The sequence below is a fragment of the Lagopus muta genome, chromosome 6, assembly GCF_023343835.1.
Source record: "Lagopus muta isolate bLagMut1 chromosome 6, bLagMut1 primary, whole genome shotgun sequence".
NCBI lineage: Eukaryota > Metazoa > Chordata > Aves > Galliformes > Phasianidae > Lagopus > Lagopus muta.
Genome location: NC_064438.1, coordinates 9,533,000 through 9,550,507, shown reverse-complemented (window position 1 = coordinate 9,550,507; position 17,508 = coordinate 9,533,000). Strand labels below are relative to the sequence as shown.

Sequence of the window (17,508 nt, the reverse complement as noted above, 5' to 3'; positions counted from 1 at the left end):
ATCATTCCAACGTGATAATATAACTAAACATGCCTAGCCAAATTTCAGGGATTAAAGCCTTCCTTCAATCAGCAATTTGGTGTGCCATTCTTTCCCTTATCTAAGCACTAAACAACTGCATATTTCCATTCAGAAGCATTTTCAGTTAACTGTTTTTATAAATGCAATTTGCACGCAAGTGTAATGAGGGAGAAAATGATGACATCTAGATAATGTGCATCTGTTTTTCAAAAATCAGTTTTAATTGTTACATTCCAAAGAGGATATATGAAAGTTAGTCATCTAGCAACTGTATACCTCTTAAGAGAGATGAACACAGAATCACAGATAGAAAAATACACCTAACTCCCAGGATGACAGGTGCTCAAGAAATTATGTGCCTTATACCATCAATCCAAACAAATGCAGAAAGATTTCTTATAATAAATATTTCATCATATACTAGCTCCTGAGACTTTACCCATGAGAAGAAAGGAAGATTTCTTTTAAAAGATATCATACACATACAATATATTAAGCTTTTAAAGCAAAATAGAACAAAATGCCAACGCTGCCTTGAAGTGCATTTGAGTTTATCTACATCACAGTAGTTCAAGTGTGCAGCTCAAAGAGTCAGTGTCCATTTAAGTTCAGCCTCATTTCTGCCACCACTTGACATACAAGCACTTTGAAAGTACAAGTGCAAGCAACCAAATGATGAATACAGCTAATCAAAATTCTGCTCTCTGACATGACAACTGCACTGCAAGATTTCAATTTCCAATGTGACATCAGCCTGAAGAAAAATCCAAATATATTTACAAAAGGTCTTTACATAAAGAGAGTGGTGAGTTGTAAGTAGTTACTGTGTTCCCAGGTACTTTTAACCACATAAATAATAAAGAGAAATATATAGTTAAAAATCACCGTAAAGTCACAACTGTAAATAAAGTATCACAGTAGCAAACAAAGCAAGCTATCTCAGGGTTTGTTTTCTTTTCAGTTTTATTAGTAAGAGACAACTGAAAATGTAAAGATTTCTAGCTTTTGGTTAACTAATTTCTTTTATCTGCTTCCTGTTCAGTACATTCTTTCAATTTTTAAATACTTCATATATATATGTTTGGTGGTTTGGTTTTTTTTTTCAAATCAGAAAAGAACAATTGCAGAAAACCCTTTTGAAGCAGTAGGTTCAGGGAGACAGAAGTCAGTTTTTTCGGTTTGCCTGCTTTACTTCTTGGAGTTGCTGCTGAGAGAATTAACTCAGCACAACGTGACGGTCAAAAACAGACTTGCGTTGCTCTTGGACCTGCAACTTCCAGCGCTGCTGGGCATACTCCACTTTGTTCAGCACGTTGGCACGGCTCCGAGATCGAGCTAGCACGTCGTGAGCATTTGCAAACGGCTGGTGATCCTGGAACAGCAAAGATCCTTAGTTAGATCTCAATAATTCCATCGAGCAATTGAATTAACTGTTTGATTTTGTTGGTGATTTTAAGGTGAAACGAGCTATTTTAGCCAATTAGTCAGTCATAATGACAAAGCAAGTTTTCAGACAGTTAAAACGATACTTTTCATCCCAAGTAACTGCCAAACATTTTCCAAAGAGACCCAATTGTATCACTGCAATTTCATAGAACAGCTTAGGTTGGAAGGGACCTTAGAGATCACTGAGCTCCAACTCTCTAACACAGCCAGGGTTGCCAATCACTGGATCAGGTTGCCCAGGACCCCGTCCAACCCAGCCTTGAAAGTCTCCAGAGACAGGACATCCAAACCTCCATGGACAACTTGTTCCAGTGCCTCACTACCCAAACGAGACTTGCATCCATTAGTAACTGCTGGAATCAAATCTAAGACAGACTACGATGCCAGGACCCTCCTGTTATTGTCATGAATGTACTTTGTTTAATGTCACTTAAAGAGTGAATTAGTCGGTTTTCTGCCAGCTCTCAGCCTGATACTGTATGACAGTTCAGGATGTTCATATAAAGATTGTATGTAAAACCAACACACTCTACTGTTTACCAAACCAAACCTATTGTACCAAGCTGTCTGAAAGCAAAGTGTAAATACAGCTGTTTAAGTGACAGAGCTCAACAATAACTGAGAGCTTATTTAATATTTACTCTGCCTGTTTTCCATCAATACCCGCAAAGCTTTGTTTTCTTCTAATAAATAAAAGCAGGTTATAAACAGTAAGGGTTGGAATTGAACTTCTTGTTTGGCTGTCAAATTGTTTTGGACAAAGTCACGTTCCTAAAGTTACATCAGAAAGCATCGTGTGTAAACTTCATAATAAAAAAATAACATAACTACATCCCGTATTAAATAGTTATTTGCCCTTTTATATGTATACACCTCACAGTACTTGTGTTGTTGCTGTTGTTCCTGAATGCTTTTAAAAGACATTGATATATATCTGTGACATAATTCTGTACAGAATAGCTCAGTGATGATTCTTAACAGTAGAATGATTAACATTAAAGATATCAGGGGATGTCTACAATGGCACATATGGGCATCACTGAGCTAAGAAATATGCTAAAAACAAGACAGTCCCAGTCTAAAGGGCTATGAACATACATAAAAGATTATGCAGTTGGACTTATCTAGAACAGTAAGTTCAAAGATCACAAATCACTTCATTTGTACAGAAGCAAAATCACAATAGAAGTACATTTCCTCCATAAAATAAATGGAGAAAGGGATAGCATAAGATAAGTTGGATGGTGCTGGCAAGCTAGCTACCCTCAATTTCAGTGGGAAAGGCGGAGGAAAGGCGGAGGAAAGGCGGAGGAAAGGCGGAGGAAAGGCGGAGGAAAGGCGGAGGAAAGGCGGAGGAAAGGCGGAGGAAAGGCGGAGGAAAGGCGGAGGAAAGGCGGAGGAAAGGCGGAGGAAAGGCGGAGGAAAGGCGGAGGAAAGGCGGAGGAAAGGCGGAGGAAAGGCGGAGGAAAGGCGGAGGAAAGGCGGAGGAAAGGCGGAGGAAAGGCGGAGGAAAGGCGGAGGAAAGGCGGAGGAAAGGCGGAGGAAAGGCGGAGGAAAGGCGGAGGAAAGGCGGAGGAAAGGCGGAGGAAAGGCGGAGGAAAGGCGGAGGAAAGGCGGAGGAAAGGCGGAGGAAAGGCGGAGGAAAGGCGGAGGAAAGGCGGAGGAAAGGCGGAGGAAAGGCGGAGGAAAGGCGGAGGAAAGGCGGAGGAAAGGCGGAGGAAAGGCGGAGGAAAGGCGGAGGAAAGGCGGAGGAAAGGCGGAGGAAAGGCGGAGGAAAGGCGGAGGAAAGGCGGAGGAAAGGCGGAGGAAAGGCGGAGGAAAGGCGGAGGAAAGGCGGAGGAAAGGCGGAGGAAAGGCGGAGGAAAGGCGGAGGAAAGGCGGAGGAAAGGCGGAGGAAAGGCGGAGGAAAGGCGGAGGAAAGGCGGAGGAAAGGCGGAGGAAAGGCGGAGGAAAGGCGGAGGAAAGGCGGAGGAAAGGCGGAGGAAAGGCGGAGGAAAGGCGGAGGAAAGGCGGAGGAAAGGCGGAGGAAAGGCGGAGGAAAGGCGGAGGAAAGGCGGAGGAAAGGCGGAGGAAAGGCGGAGGAAAGGCGGAGGAAAGGCGGAGGAAAGGCGGAGGAAAGGCGGAGGAAAGGCGGAGGAAAGGCGGAGGAAAGGCGGAGGAAAGGCGGAGGAAAGGCGGAGGAAAGGCGGAGGAAAGGCGGAGGAAAGGCGGAGGAAAGGCGGAGGAAAGGCGGAGGAAAGGCGGAGGAAAGGCGGAGGAAAGGCGGAGGAAAAAGCAAAGCATGCTGTAGTAACTAAATCAACACAGATGGTATTTCCAGAGTGAGACAGAGATCAATACCTGAAGAACTTGCAAAAAGGAAGGAAGACAACAAAACAGGCAACAAAGGAAAAGGTCATGAAGAACCTTCAATTCACATTCACTGTCCCAGAAGAAGGGACAACAGGAAATGAGGAACGTGAAATAAAAACTGAGTTAAGAGCTTTTTGTTCCAAGCATCGCTGCAAACATAAGCAGTAGTGACTCTACAAGCACACAAGGGTTCCACAGTGTTACAGCAAAATTTGAACTTGAAAAACCTCAGGTACAGAGCACAGCATTTACCACTTCTAATGCCTTCACATCTACAAAGCTCCTGATGCAACAGGCAGTAGAATTGCACAGGGTTTTTCAATACATTTTTTAAGTGTTGCCATCATAGTTTTGTTTCACCATGAACAAGCATATTTATCTCCTCCTATTAACTGCCAGTATAATAGAAGGAATGACAAAAATCTTCTTTAACACTAATAAACACTGCATATCTTTCTGACTAGCTCCCATTTATTTCAACAGTACTTACTACAAAATGTTTATGCCTGCTGCAAGGCTCAAGTTATGCTAATGGAAATCTTCCTGTCTCACAGACCTGGTTTGGTTTTGGAAATGCTAGCTGAGATTATTCTACATCTGATGTGTACCTTGCCATTAGAAACAGAGCTGCTTAAAGACTCAGTATAGAAATTATATCAGTGCTGAGACTTCAAAATTGTTTTAACAGTTTGTATGATACACCAACACAGCTCCTGTTCAAAGTACTTACCCCAGGTGAGTTTGTGGCAATAACTCACCCAGACAAGCAGATTCATCAACTTTATAGAATACCTTAGGGCTGCTTAGCCACAGTCCTTATTTTTATACAATTTTAAGTCCCTCTTCAAAACACAAAGATGCTCTACTCCCACCAGTCTTTCCTATCAACACTGATCAGGTACTACATGTCTCACCGTTTCCAGTGCAAGGTTTTGTAAGGTTTTACACTGTCTTCCTGTAATGGCACTTTAAAAAAAAAAAAAAAAAGTGCTCCACTGTTATTAGAAGCTAAAAACACTGTGCTGGCAATGGGAAAAGCCAGTAAGAGAGAGAAAACCATTTGTCATCATTTGCCACTGATGGACTAATTCCCTTTCTTCTCCTGAAAAAGGCTGTTCTGATCTGTGGGAATATATTATATTACATTCCAGTTTTCAGTCGTAATACAAATAAATTATTTTAGCATCAATCACTACATTTAGCATCGATAAATTCAATCTGAAGCAACAGTTCAGTGAGCATATATTTTCTTTTTGGAGAAAAAAAATCTAAGATCAACATATATAAAACTAAGAAGATTGTACTGATTATGAGCACATCAGAATTTGTACCTCCCACATGAGTTTACCTCCTTTCTTCCTCTATTCTTTCTCTGAGAAAATGACCTGTGTTTAGAGCTGGACTAACAGAAGCAATCCTCATCTTAATATTTTCTACACAAGTGAAAAATGAAAGCATGGCTTCACAGAATCACCTCGTGGTTTTCTGACTACAGCGAAGATCATCCTCTCCCTTCAGGAAAAGAATTTAAATTGCCTTGCAAAACAATCTTCCCAAATAAACACTTAAGAATTAACCCACGCATACAAGCGGTTGGATGAACTCACCCCAATGTCTTCATCACTCTGTATGAGCTGTGAATGTCCAAAGAGACGTCTCTTCAGAATGGGTTCCACTAGTGTAAGGTACACCATGTACAGAAGAAGTAGCCCCAAAATAGACAGGTATATGATGATTGTAACCTGCACAACACAAACATTATTTATCCCAGAGTTATGACATTACCTCAGCCACCTCTCACCGGGCAGTGATGAACAAAAGAACTGTACAGTCAAAGTTTCTGATGAGCCTGACACAGTAGTGTCACTATGACTTGAAATTCATGAACAGCAAAAAGCCATCACCCATTAAATTGGTATTACAAGGTTTAAGGGCAGACAGATAAATTAGCTTGAAACCAAGTCTCTCTTAGTGAGGCCTTGCTGAAGTCCTATGCTATCCTTCTTGAAACAACCTGGTGTTCTCTCACCTTAATCAAGACTACTAATCCACAGCAATTAAACTGGTCACAAATTTTGGGGTTCCTGCATGGTCTCCATTCTCTAGCATAGATCCACATTCAGTCACAGAGCTCACAATGAAACAGGAGAAGAGGAAAAACGCAAAATCCTGAAAAGCCTCCTAAAAAAGGAATCAGTATAATAGAAGAAAACATGTACTATATAATCTATTCACTCCAGGGGCTCAATGGTAGTTACAGGATAAGTATGAAGAATCGTCAGATAAAGCAAACAGGATCAATTTTGCTCTTCTTAGCTTGCCAAGATAGAAAGTAAATTTACATCAAGAAAGCAAGAGTGAATAATGAGAGAACACTGAGAAAAATATGAAGTCCAAAGCTTGACAAAATACCATAGCACACTCAAAATCCCAGCCAAGTATAAAGCTTAATCTCAAAACAGGAGAACTTAAACTTCTTAAGCTCACCCCTTCAGTTATAACATGATTCTACTATTACTATTCAAGAAAAGTTATGAACAACTAACAAAAAAAAATAATAATCTTAAGACTGCTTTAGAAGAGCTCTCCCTTTAAAAAGAGTATTTCTCTAAAAAGTTACATGTACTATTCAGTTGAGGAATTTAATATATAACAACAGAATTCCATGGTTTACCTTAATTGTGACGGAGCTTCTCTCTTCATATTTGCACTCACAACGTAAACAATATGCTTCTACATCAGGTCCAGGGACAGGCATGGGCTCAACCACATGAAGACAATCACTGAAGAAAGACAGGACCAGTTCAAATGGTGCAGCTGGTTTTAGACATCTCTAACTCAATTCTAGCTATTACATATCTTTTCCTCCTAATACTTAAAGAGCTTTATTCTGTTTTTTTCCTGTATCTGAAGGAAGATTAACCTCTCTTTGGTGTTTGTGAACAATAGCTCGTTTTTTCTTACCATCACATGTTTATAGGCATAAGGAAAAAAAGCAGACATTGGATGAGTCGTTTATTAAAGCAACAAGATTATGAATAAACAGCATTCACTTCAAAGCACTGGAACAAGAAAGGAAAACATACTTCAACTTAAAAGATGAAGAAACTCTTAGATGGTTCCCATACCAACAAATGTAGTTGACAATGCTATGAACACTCTACACCACAGTACTAAAATCCAGCTGCCATGATAGAACAACTTGCACCACTACTTCCACCAATAACTTAAATAATTTGAGTTTTTTGCTGACTCAGTTTGGTTATTCAGTTAACATCCCAAGCTCCTTACAGAGCACTTATAGAACAAATTTCACTTTGATCCCTGTCAACTCAGCGTTAATGGAGGCAGAAGCAGGTAACTGTAACAAGTCTCTGACATGATAGCAGCAGCTAACAATTCAACTCTGTATTGGGCTAGCTGAAAATGTTGCCAAGCCACATGGCCAGGCATCAGTTTTTCTCTCTTCTGTTTTGTTGGTATTACTCCTTTATAACTAGAACTGTTGAGTGTCACATCACAATCTCTGGAAAGGCATGGAGGGATCATTTTTTCCATTTATTTGACATGAGAATTACAAACTCCTCTGCAAAAGAGTGCTATGCTTAATATGCAAAATCAGAAATACATAGAAGTAATTAACTAGGAAATTTCTGTAAAGGTTATGTCAATATGCTGCTCAAGTAGAGAAGAAAGCCAGCATGTTGCTTGGCTACAGCAGGACATCTGTTACTGTAAACATATCAAATAATATCAGCAAGTTTTTTCTCTAGTTCAGTTTCATGCTGCTACGGAGGGTAAAAGCTCTCAGAATCTTACAGTTTTGATTATATGTTTCCTTGGACTGTGATTCCATGGCAATTTAAGAGGAATACGTGGAAAAGGTTGATCCCTTCCTAAAGGGTGCTGCCACTCAACTTCCCCCATATTAGCACCTTCCTCCCTTGCACTCACCAAGGAAACTTTCCTTCCTAGGGAATCTAGGAAGTCAAAAGCACAGTTTCTGCTCAGCTTTCAGTTTATCCTTCAAAGCAGACAGGGCATCTTCCCTCCCACCACGTCCGTGACTATTAAAGCAGTCAGCCTCTGGACATGAAATACCAGTGCATTTCTTCCACAGTGGGTTATTTAACTGAAAGCCATGTAGGTGCTTAGGCTTATACAGCACAATGTTTGCCTATCCAAACATTGTGTGTTGTTTGTCAGGGCTGAATTGCCGGCAGTAGCTCCAAACTCTCAAATGGAGAACACTTTTATTGGTGCTGGAGTACTGTCAGCTCATACTGATGTTAACTAAAGGTATTGTTTGACGATCTGTGAGGATGAAAAAAAAGGGACCAATCCTGTGAAAGAAGTGATACACCTAAATAAGGGTATCATAATGCAGGCTACAAGATTAAAGATTAAATTTTCATTTTATGTCCAGATAAGGGGGCAGTAAGTGGCCATACTGAATGTAAGTCATAAAGACATTAAAAATTGTTCTGGCTCTTGCCTCAGACAAGATCTAAATGCCTGAAGGAAAGAGCATGACACTTTGTTCTATACAGTAACAAGCCACCCACACAGATGCAAAAGCCCAGGTGTGACACTAGAATTGTCTACTTTGTTGCACATGTAGCAATGAAGCCTTTATAAAGTAGCAAGAAGGCAACTGGAACAAGAAGACATGAAACATTCCCAGGTGGTCTCACAAGAAACAATCTCAACACAATGAAATTTAAGATTGGAAAACAAGTTTTTGAGATTCTGTAAGCACCATTTATGTGTCACCATGAAAAGAGCAAAGTCCACAAAGTTAACTTTTCCTTCAATCACTGTCAATATGATTTAAAGCGAGGTCTTTTCTGACAGTAAGGCAAATGCTAAGCAATATCCACTGAAAAAAATCCACTTCATTCGCAGGGGTAACACAGCTATTAACAGTGTTGCTCTGAGATCCCAGCTGCAGCTGGAGCTCTCTCAGTATGTCTCACTGCTGTACTATGAGTAATTTGTCATAGCAGGCCTAATAACATTAAGTTAACCACATAGGACAAAACAGTAATTTAGATTAGACAGTATGTTTTACGTTCATTAACACAGGTTGAAATTTACACTGTTCTGTAAATGTTGTTGTTTCTCACCGTTCTTCTGCAAATAAGTCAGTAAGTCAAGGCATAGCTCTTAATACATATCTGTATCACTAACTTCAATCCTGTAATTATTTTGGTGGGTCTGCTAAGGGGCATGGAATGTTCACAATCAAGTAGCTAGCAGGCTGCTATTCAACAGACTTAAAAAGTTTACTAATAATTCTTGATATATAAGAATAAGAGTCAATGTATCAAATTGTATTTCATATTTTTATAGGTTGATCCAAGAATTCCTGAGCACTTTGGATATCAGAGCAACTCCAAAGTATGCTGTTTTAAATCACTGCTATCTCCCCTTTCTTCCCCAGCTGCTCATCCCCGCTCATGCAGACAGGTCCTCGACTCAGCTGAAACCTGACAGATGCCATGGCTAGCCCAAAACACAGCACACTGCTGAGACACAGAAGATTTTTCTCTATATATATATAGGAGAGAGAATGTACTGCATTCTCTGACTGTGATTTTTGAGGAACAGATCTCCGAAACAACCTCTAAACATCAGGACTGGTTTCAAGAGCAGAGAAGGAGGAGAGAATGATCCCTGTCCTGTTCAACAGACAACGCTGCTTCACCACGATACCATTTCTGGTCCCTGAATTCAAATTACAACACCCCTTTTCCTTCTACTACTTCTAAGTCTTATGCAACAGAATAACATGCGAACAAGCAATCCAAAATAGAAGATGGAGACACGTTAGGGGTTTTGAGCCTCATCTCTTCCGACAGCTGAATTCTGAAATGCCCAGTAAGTTGTGCAAGAGATGTTTTTGTCATCGTTACAGAACACTTACAACAGTGCTGTAAGTGTTGTTGTAAGACAACCCCGCTCTTTGTACTTCCCCATAATAAACTCACCAGTCCTTCTGCGAAACGTTTTTATTGTAGATACGGCCCGAGTGGTCTTTGTAAGGAGGGCAGATGCATTTACATCGGACGTCCTCGGAATTCTGCAAAGCAAACAACACGCTGAGCCCGTACCGCCGAGCGCACGACCTACACGAAGAGCCGACAGCAAACCACCTCTCAGATTTATTTCAAGAGTTCAACGCAATGAGCGGAATAAACAAGTAAACAGAACTCTCCACACCCGCTCCTCACCTTAGCCTGAGCGCCCAGCCCCGCCAGCACGGCCAGCAGCCCGCAGAGGCACAGCCAGCCCCCGAGGCCGGCCGCCATGTCGGCCCGGGGCTCCTCGCCGCTGTGCACCGCCTAACCGCGCCGCCGCGCCGCCGCCATCACTTCCGCCTTCCGCCCGTCCGCGTCCGGCGTTTCCGCCCATTATTGCGGCCCCCGGGGAGCTGCGGCAGTGCCGCTTGGTTCCGGGCGGAGAGGGATTGGTGTTGTGTTAAATAAACGGCCTTTTCGTTAAGAGGAAGTACAGCCAGCGTTAAGAAGCATACAAGGTTTAACGAGTTAATAAAAATAAAAATAATGATAATAAAGAAGTATGAAAGAGAAGCTGCATCTCGTTTGAAACCGTGAATAAACACTCCCCCAGTGCTCGTCTGTCCCATGGGAGTGTAAATGCATCGGCGTCTGTGTCTGCGGGTGCTCAAGGTCTGCCCACAGCCCCTGCTTTCACAAGCACCACAGAACTTCATCATCACACGATAACACAGATGGATACACAACAGTGCTTGGGGTTTAGTTTGTCTTTATTAAAAAACAACAACAACAACATGGTGTCCCAGGGCAAGTGAGCCAGCCTGGTCTATCCCATGCCTGCCCCCCATGCCTGTGCCATGGGCAGACGTGTCTGGCAAAGTATCAGGCACCTGGAGGGCAGCGCTGTCATGGGGAGTGATAACAGAACAGCTCTTCTGGCAGCTGTGCTGGAGCTTTCCATGCTTTTCCCCTCCGTACTCCTATGCTGGTTCTAGCAGGGGTTCCCACATCATGCCCCTTCTGACTTAAGGTGGTGAAGATGGCTGGGGTTGTTGGTTTTTTGCCTCTAAGATGGCGGAAGTCACAGGGGTACACATGCCCAGCTGTCTAATGTAGGAATGGAATGTTGTTTCTGCATTAGATATTGAAAAGGGGGAATTGATCTGAAGAAGTAAAGCACCATGTATTTGTATTTTGTAACCCATACTGTGGGCTATTCTGCTTGGATAAGCGACCCTCAGCAAAAGAAAAGCAGACTTAACAAACATCAAAGAATCCAGGGCCTCTATACAAGGCTGGATTGCCTTGCTCTGTGGGTAGGTCGGGATGCAACAGGCAGGCATCAAGATACTCCCCCCTGTCCTCCTTCCAAGCTTATCTCTACGCAAGGACAAGCAGATATTCAAAAGAATGACCAAGTGTCGAATGAGCAAGTGTGAGAAGTTAACTAGTTAGTGATACACGCTTAGCTAGCAACAGTTCATGTTTAGCCAGTATCCATATGTTTAGTTGAGCATCAGGAAGATTGTGAACCTGAAGTACTCAGCCAATGAGGAACCAGGCGAGAAATAGATAAGCATCGAGTGATAGGGCATGAAAGATGTAACACGTGCTCTCCTGCTTGCAGGAGGCCTGCCATTGCAATTGTGAATAAAATCTGCTTTATCAGAGATACCGTCCTGATAAATTATTTGGATATTCCCAATGCTAAGATGGCAGAGGTAGAAGGAATGGCCATGTTTGCCTCCTATGTTACATAAGAAAACAGAAGTGGCAGGGTTTGCTTTGTTGTCTCGTAGTTGCTTAAGATGGTGGAAGTGGCATCTTTTTACTTAAGATGGCTAGGATTGGTGCTCCTTGCTACTTAAGTAGTGGACTTTGCAGGAGTTGGTGCCCTCTGCTTGAGATGGCAGAAGTGGCAAGGCTTGGTGTGTTATGCGTTTAGTTAAGATGGCAGAGGTTGCAGGACTTGGTGCCCCCTGGTACATAAGATGGTGGTGATAGTGTGGTTGCTGTGTTTTGCCTCTTGTTACTTAAGATGGTGGAGGTGAGTTTCAGGGGTGTGTAGTAGGCTGAGGGAGAAGTGAGTGGGGGGTGAGGGGCAGGTGACTTCCTTCTCCACAGTGAGGAGCCAGGAAAAACACAGCACACAACCCTTAGGGTTGCCTGTAGTGCATCCTTTTGACCTACCAAGCCCAGCTCCACCCAGGATTACCCAGGCTTTTGGAGCATACCAACGATTTGCCTCTGTTGCTGACAGCAAACCAAACCTGAGCTATGTGGATTGCAACCTCCTGGGCCATACTGTCCCTCAGGATAAGGAGCAAATCATGACTATAAGCCAATGTCTAAATACAGTTTATGTATTCTTAACAGGTCCACTGTCAGCTCCATGTAGAGTTTGACAACATCATAGCGTGCCAGCAACAAGTTGGGATAATCCCCTCCAACAAACATGCTGGATGCTTTCCACAGTAAGTAAAGAAACCATTTTGCATAGGTGAAGACACAGTCACATTTTCCATAATGCCTACAGCAGGGCTTTTTTTCAGAAATTTCCCTGTAGTTTGTGAAGTGAATGGTGAAGGAACACAGATCACTTGGTGACAGAGAACATATGGACCACGTATAACATAACACATACTCATTATCCTAGCTCTTTTCTCTCTCAAAACATATAAAGTTTGTTGTATTCACGCATGCCAGTCTGTGGCACCAAGTGTATTTTCTTCATGTAAACAGGCTGTGACAAATTGCAGAACTTTCTCAACTGGTTCTGTTAAAGCTAAACTTAAAATTCATGTTACTCATCCCTGTAAAGCACATTATAGATTGGTCAAAAACACAAAAGTACTGAAACATATTAAAAGCAATAATAAGTGGCATTTTAAATGAGACTTGCAGGTTACAGATAATCAAGTTTATCCATAACTAAACATACAAAAGGGCAACTTATACAAATTTTAACGTTTTATAGACAGGCAGATATGCCTCTGGGAAAATCTCACTGAAACACTGCAGTGTTCCCTATTTTTCATATGCTTGTGAATTATTTCCATCCAAGAAGAGTGTTTACTTTCGATCAGAAGGGCAATAAATGCTCTTCAGAAGGAACGTTTTCAGATGCAGTCTCTCGAGACCTAGAGAATAAGCAATTTTGAAGTTTTCCCTACTTGGGTAGGAAAACTCCAAAAAAACACCTGATACTGCTAGGACTGGATCCAGCTCTCCTCTTGCCGGTGCCAAGCCATGAAAAGTTCTCACAGTTGTTTCACATTCTTTGGCACATTTCACAGAGGAATATTAGACTGTATGTAGTTAATTTTCATGTCCCCATTCCCTTGCCTGTTTCTTTTATCTTTCTTACATCCATTTGGAATTTGCATACCAATATAAATTGCAACATGGTACACTGTCAAAAGTTGCACTGTTCTCTCTGTCTTTCCTGAGGCTCCATTAAGTGGCTGTAATTTCATAGGAATTAAAAGAATCCTTTACATATAGCTTACTTCTCAATTGTACTATTATACCTTGTTTTAATACAGTGAATTGTGTAACGCTAACAGTGCCTCAGACACCTTAATAAATGAGCTTGTGTTACTATGGAGACACAAAACACCTTTATTTAAAATTCAGGGAAAATTGCCCCTGAAGTCATGTAGTGAGTATACATCAGATTTCAGCCTTAGCTAAACAGTTCATCTTTTGAAAGTCTGTATCTGCAGTGAAAGTGTTTTGAAGCATGAAGGTGGCTCAGTGTCTTCGTAGCCACCCACACTCATAGTCTGTGATTGGCAAATCGACTGCTGAGTTGAAAAACATGCTGAATCTTTAGAAAAACATAGATCTGGTTTTAAGCTGATGTAAATAATGTGCAGCTTCACTGTATATGGAACACCTCAGTGTATCTGATAGACTAATTTTTTTTAATACACTGAAATATTTCTCATATACAGTTAACAACGACCCAATTTTAGATGGTTGAAGCAGCTTTTGGGACCTTCATACCATGTCTGGAAGCTTCCTCAAAGCTAGGGATACCAAAACAAAAAGAAAGAGGAGCTTGTGGTCCACAGGTTCTTGGTGTGGAGGGGGTAAACACCTTTTCTTCTAGAAGAGTCTTTTTTACTCCCCAGAAAATAGTAAGCAGTGATCTGATGAGATAGACTGATTGAGTAATCCTTAAGAAAAAGGCTTTTCTTTGAACAATTGGATTTTTTTTTTTTCAGGGGGTTATTTATTTATTTTTCAGCAGGCCAAAATCAAAAGCAATACTGTGAAATCACTGTAAAATCAAAATTAAAATGTAAAGAGAGTGGTTTTCAGGGGGAAAAAAAAAAAAAAAAAAAAAAAAAAGGTTAGTCTGTAAAAGACATTTTTGCAGCTGTTCCTCCAGCTTTGCAATTTTCCAGAAGAAATGAAGATGGGTTTCTGTCTTCAAGAGGGCTCTGATTATCTGAGCCATAGTGAACTGCAGTCTGCCTCCTGTACTTCTTACTGAGTCCTCAGGAGATAAACCTCTTCAAATTAATGCATCTGAGCTTTCACATGTTTGTAACATACAATGTGCTTTAGTAATAAGAACTCCTTTGAGACTCACGACAATGAGCTGGCCTCTCTAAACCAAATATTACACTTTTCCATTTGTACAACACATTGGACTGGAAGTGTTTTTTGTTGTAATTTTGTAGCTTCTGTCATATTTGTCTTCATCATCAGGACTCACACAGCTAGTCCCCCTAACAGCTAAAGGCACTCCTTTTGATAGTTCCAACGCTCTGCTTCAGAGGATTGCCCCAGGGGCACGTCCTTCTGCTCAGTCATCTTATAGATACGTTTTATGCAGTGCTTTGTGTTTCCAGGAACTGTGCTCTTCCTTTTCCATTGCAGCATCCTTTCCATGGGAATCATGGCGAACAATGCACTAAGCCATGTCTTTATTCCTCTTTATTGCGCTACACTCATTCACATTCAAATAAGAGTATTTTAAAACCTTTTGTCTGTAGAATAACTTCATGCAGCAAGTGGTAACAACACTGGACTCAGCTGTGTCAAGCAATTGGTGCAGCGTTTGCTTTGCACTCTGCAGATAAACGGGCTCTTTGTGTCCCTGGATATCCTTCAGGTCAGGTAGGGCAGGCAATGTTGATGATAATTTTAATCATTTACGGTATGATTATTTCTTACTAATGCAAATGACCATCTTCTCATGTCAGTTTATCCTATGCACACTCAGAGCTGTCCCGCTTGCTCTTCTCAACTGAGAAAATCTTTTCATTATCGGTGGTTATATAAAAGAGTAATCTGAAGGGATTATGTAAATAGTAATTGAGTCAGCACTGTTGCAATCACTGCCAACGGGAGAGCAATGTGACATTTGTACACAAAGAAAAATGAAATAAATATGGATTCTCTTCTGTTTATTTCTTATATTCAGTTAAAAAATTGAAACGATGGCAGTACTTTTTATTACAGCAGCCTTTACTCAGCAGTGAAGTGTGGGAAGAAATTAATTACCATGTCAATTGCTCTAGGCTAATGAGAGATTCACCTGCTAGCATGTTGGTAATCAGCATCTATTCGAACACATTCTGTCACCAGTGCTGGGTCTCTTAAATTGCTCAGTGCAAATTTCTCTCATGAGGTTCTGTCTAGGGCCAAAGCCTAAGTGGCTCTGCTCACGTTAGCTGATATTCTGCTCTAATGGTCATTGGTCTCTGCAGAATGGAAAGGGAAATCGATGCTGGTGGGTGAATGGGGCAGAAGGTTTGCAGTAAAAGCAAGCTTTCTAAATACATCTCATCTCACAGACCCATTACATTACAGTAATGCAACGTAATGGCTGGTGGCTTCCTTTCATAATGGAGGCATTATTTTGCAATCTGCTGGTAGAAGTTATGTAAAACCTTTCATGACATAAATATATGCATATAGAAAGGACAGGCTGGGCAAATTGTGTTTAACTCTACATTTCTATATTTGAATTGATATTTATGATACAAAGCAAATGGACGGAAGTGCTGAAAGAGCTCTGCATTTACTTTATCTTTCTGTTTCAGTGAATCCACTTGACTTTTCTGTGGGCTGTAAGAGTTCAAGGTCCTTCTCTATTAAAACAAGGTCAGCCTGTCTTCAGGCACACAAAAACATTTTATTAGCAGCAGCTGACTCCCCATATTGCTCACATAGGGAGAAGGCAGTGTTATGTGTATAATTTCAATTAGTGACACATGTCACGTTCTTATCAATGCAGTTACTGGTGTGTGGGCCTTCCTTCACCAAAGGAGATACTGCAAAGACAAGGAGTAGCGACTTGTGGATGAGAAGGGGCTTCAGCTGATTAACCACAGTCTTTAAATCCACAACCCTGACTTCGCAGCCCTTGCAGCATGAAGACCAGCTACTGCATTTGTTTATTTAATCCAGTGTTTCTGCACAGTGTGCATAGAAACACCACAGCCAGTGAGAAGTATCTTAGAGATAATGTAAGGCTAAAGAGGCAACACAGTTACAGATTTTGTAGTAAACTGTCATAGCTTTTTTCAAACTTGTTGCTAAGTAGAGGGGCTTTAATCAATAACCTCAACACATAACCAGGGAGCCCTTTCACATCTTGGCTCCATTTTCTTCCTTTGCCTGCTATTTTGGTCACTTTTCCAGTGCACACATCAAGCAAACCCTGGATGGATGTGGCCCCTCATTCACACTTCGGTGTCAATAGGAAATGAGGAGCATACACTCAGCATCTTGCTGGACCAGGCCAGCAGCAGAAATGCAGTTACTCTACAGATGCCTGCTTTAATTAGGAGATCTTTATTTTGTCAGCAGACCCAAGCAAGTAAATTGAAAGCTTGGGGGCAATGAATTGCATTTGGCTTTTTTACCCCTTTTTCAGCTAGGATTTTCAGCCTTTCTCAGATCTGTCATGCCTTTTACATGTAATTCTATTTCAGTGGTCTCCGTGGTGCAGCATTAATGATATTATTTGTTTATTTATACATATATCAATATATGTAACTGTAAGAGGAGGAATCTCTGCATTCTTTCTCACCCAGGTAACTGTTCTTAACCATTGTCTATCCCCAGCAACTACAACATCACATAAGGTATCTTCTACAGCCATAAAGAAGTTTCTAATAACTCCACTTATGTGGTTCTGCACAGGAGCGGTAAGTTACATTCAAAGGAGAATTATGCAAAGGTGTTCAGATCCTTCAGAAGACCACAAATATTGGCACTAAGGCAGCATTTTGTATTCTTAACTTGCACAGTGGGGTGATGTAAACATTGGTCTACACTCTTTGCCTTCTGCTGCTAATCATTATGGATGCTAAATTAACAGGCTGTTAAAATGTGCAGAAACTGTGAAAATCAAGTGAAATCATCCAAGTAAGCAAGGACTCCAGTAACCACTCCTTTACCTTGTTTCAGAGGGTTCTTAGATGGGGATGTGCTTCCACCAAATATTTTTAATATCAGCCTCTGAGGTCCACGTCTAGGTGCTCACTCAGTTGATGTAAATTCTGCCTTCATTCAGCTCAAAAGGAGTGACACCATTTTTACACAAATAGAGACTGTGCCTTTTGGATTTCATTCAGATCAGATCTCAGCCATGGAAAACCTGATGGCTGCCCCTCCTCGTGCTGCTGAACAGCATTGATTTTTTGCC

General features: G+C 41.4%; 1 protein-coding gene across 1 annotated transcript; it reads right to left on the bottom strand.

The window, feature by feature from the left end:
- Window positions 1-219: 219 nt before the first annotated feature.
- TMEM9B (TMEM9 domain family member B) lies at window positions 220-10,215 on the bottom strand. Its single transcript, XM_048947416.1, has 5 exons — window positions 10,053-10,215; window positions 9,810-9,901; window positions 6,494-6,602; window positions 5,427-5,561; window positions 220-1,393 (listed from the first exon to the last, which is right to left on the bottom strand). The coding sequence occupies exons 1-5, from the start codon at window positions 10,128-10,130 to the stop codon at window positions 1,238-1,240; spliced, it is 570 nt and encodes a 189-aa protein (XP_048803373.1). The 5' UTR covers window positions 10,131-10,215; the 3' UTR covers window positions 220-1,237.
- Window positions 10,216-17,508: the final 7,293 nt, after the last annotated feature.

What these genes read in the sequence shown, in the direction of transcription:
- TMEM9B (XM_048947416.1), bottom strand. Translation starts at nt 10,130, where the DNA reads ATGGCGGCCGGCCTCGGGGGCTGGCTGTGCCTCTGCGGGCTGCTGGCC. An exon ending in AACGTTTCGCAGAAGGACTG is followed by an intron (nt 6,603 to 9,809) that starts GTGAGTTTATTA and finishes GTCTTTCTTCAG; the next exon opens with TGATTGTCTTCATGTGGTTG. An exon ending in GAAGCTCCGTCACAATTAAG is followed by an intron (nt 5,562 to 6,493) that starts GTAAACCATGGA and finishes TGTGTTGTGCAG; the next exon opens with GTTACAATCATCATATACCT.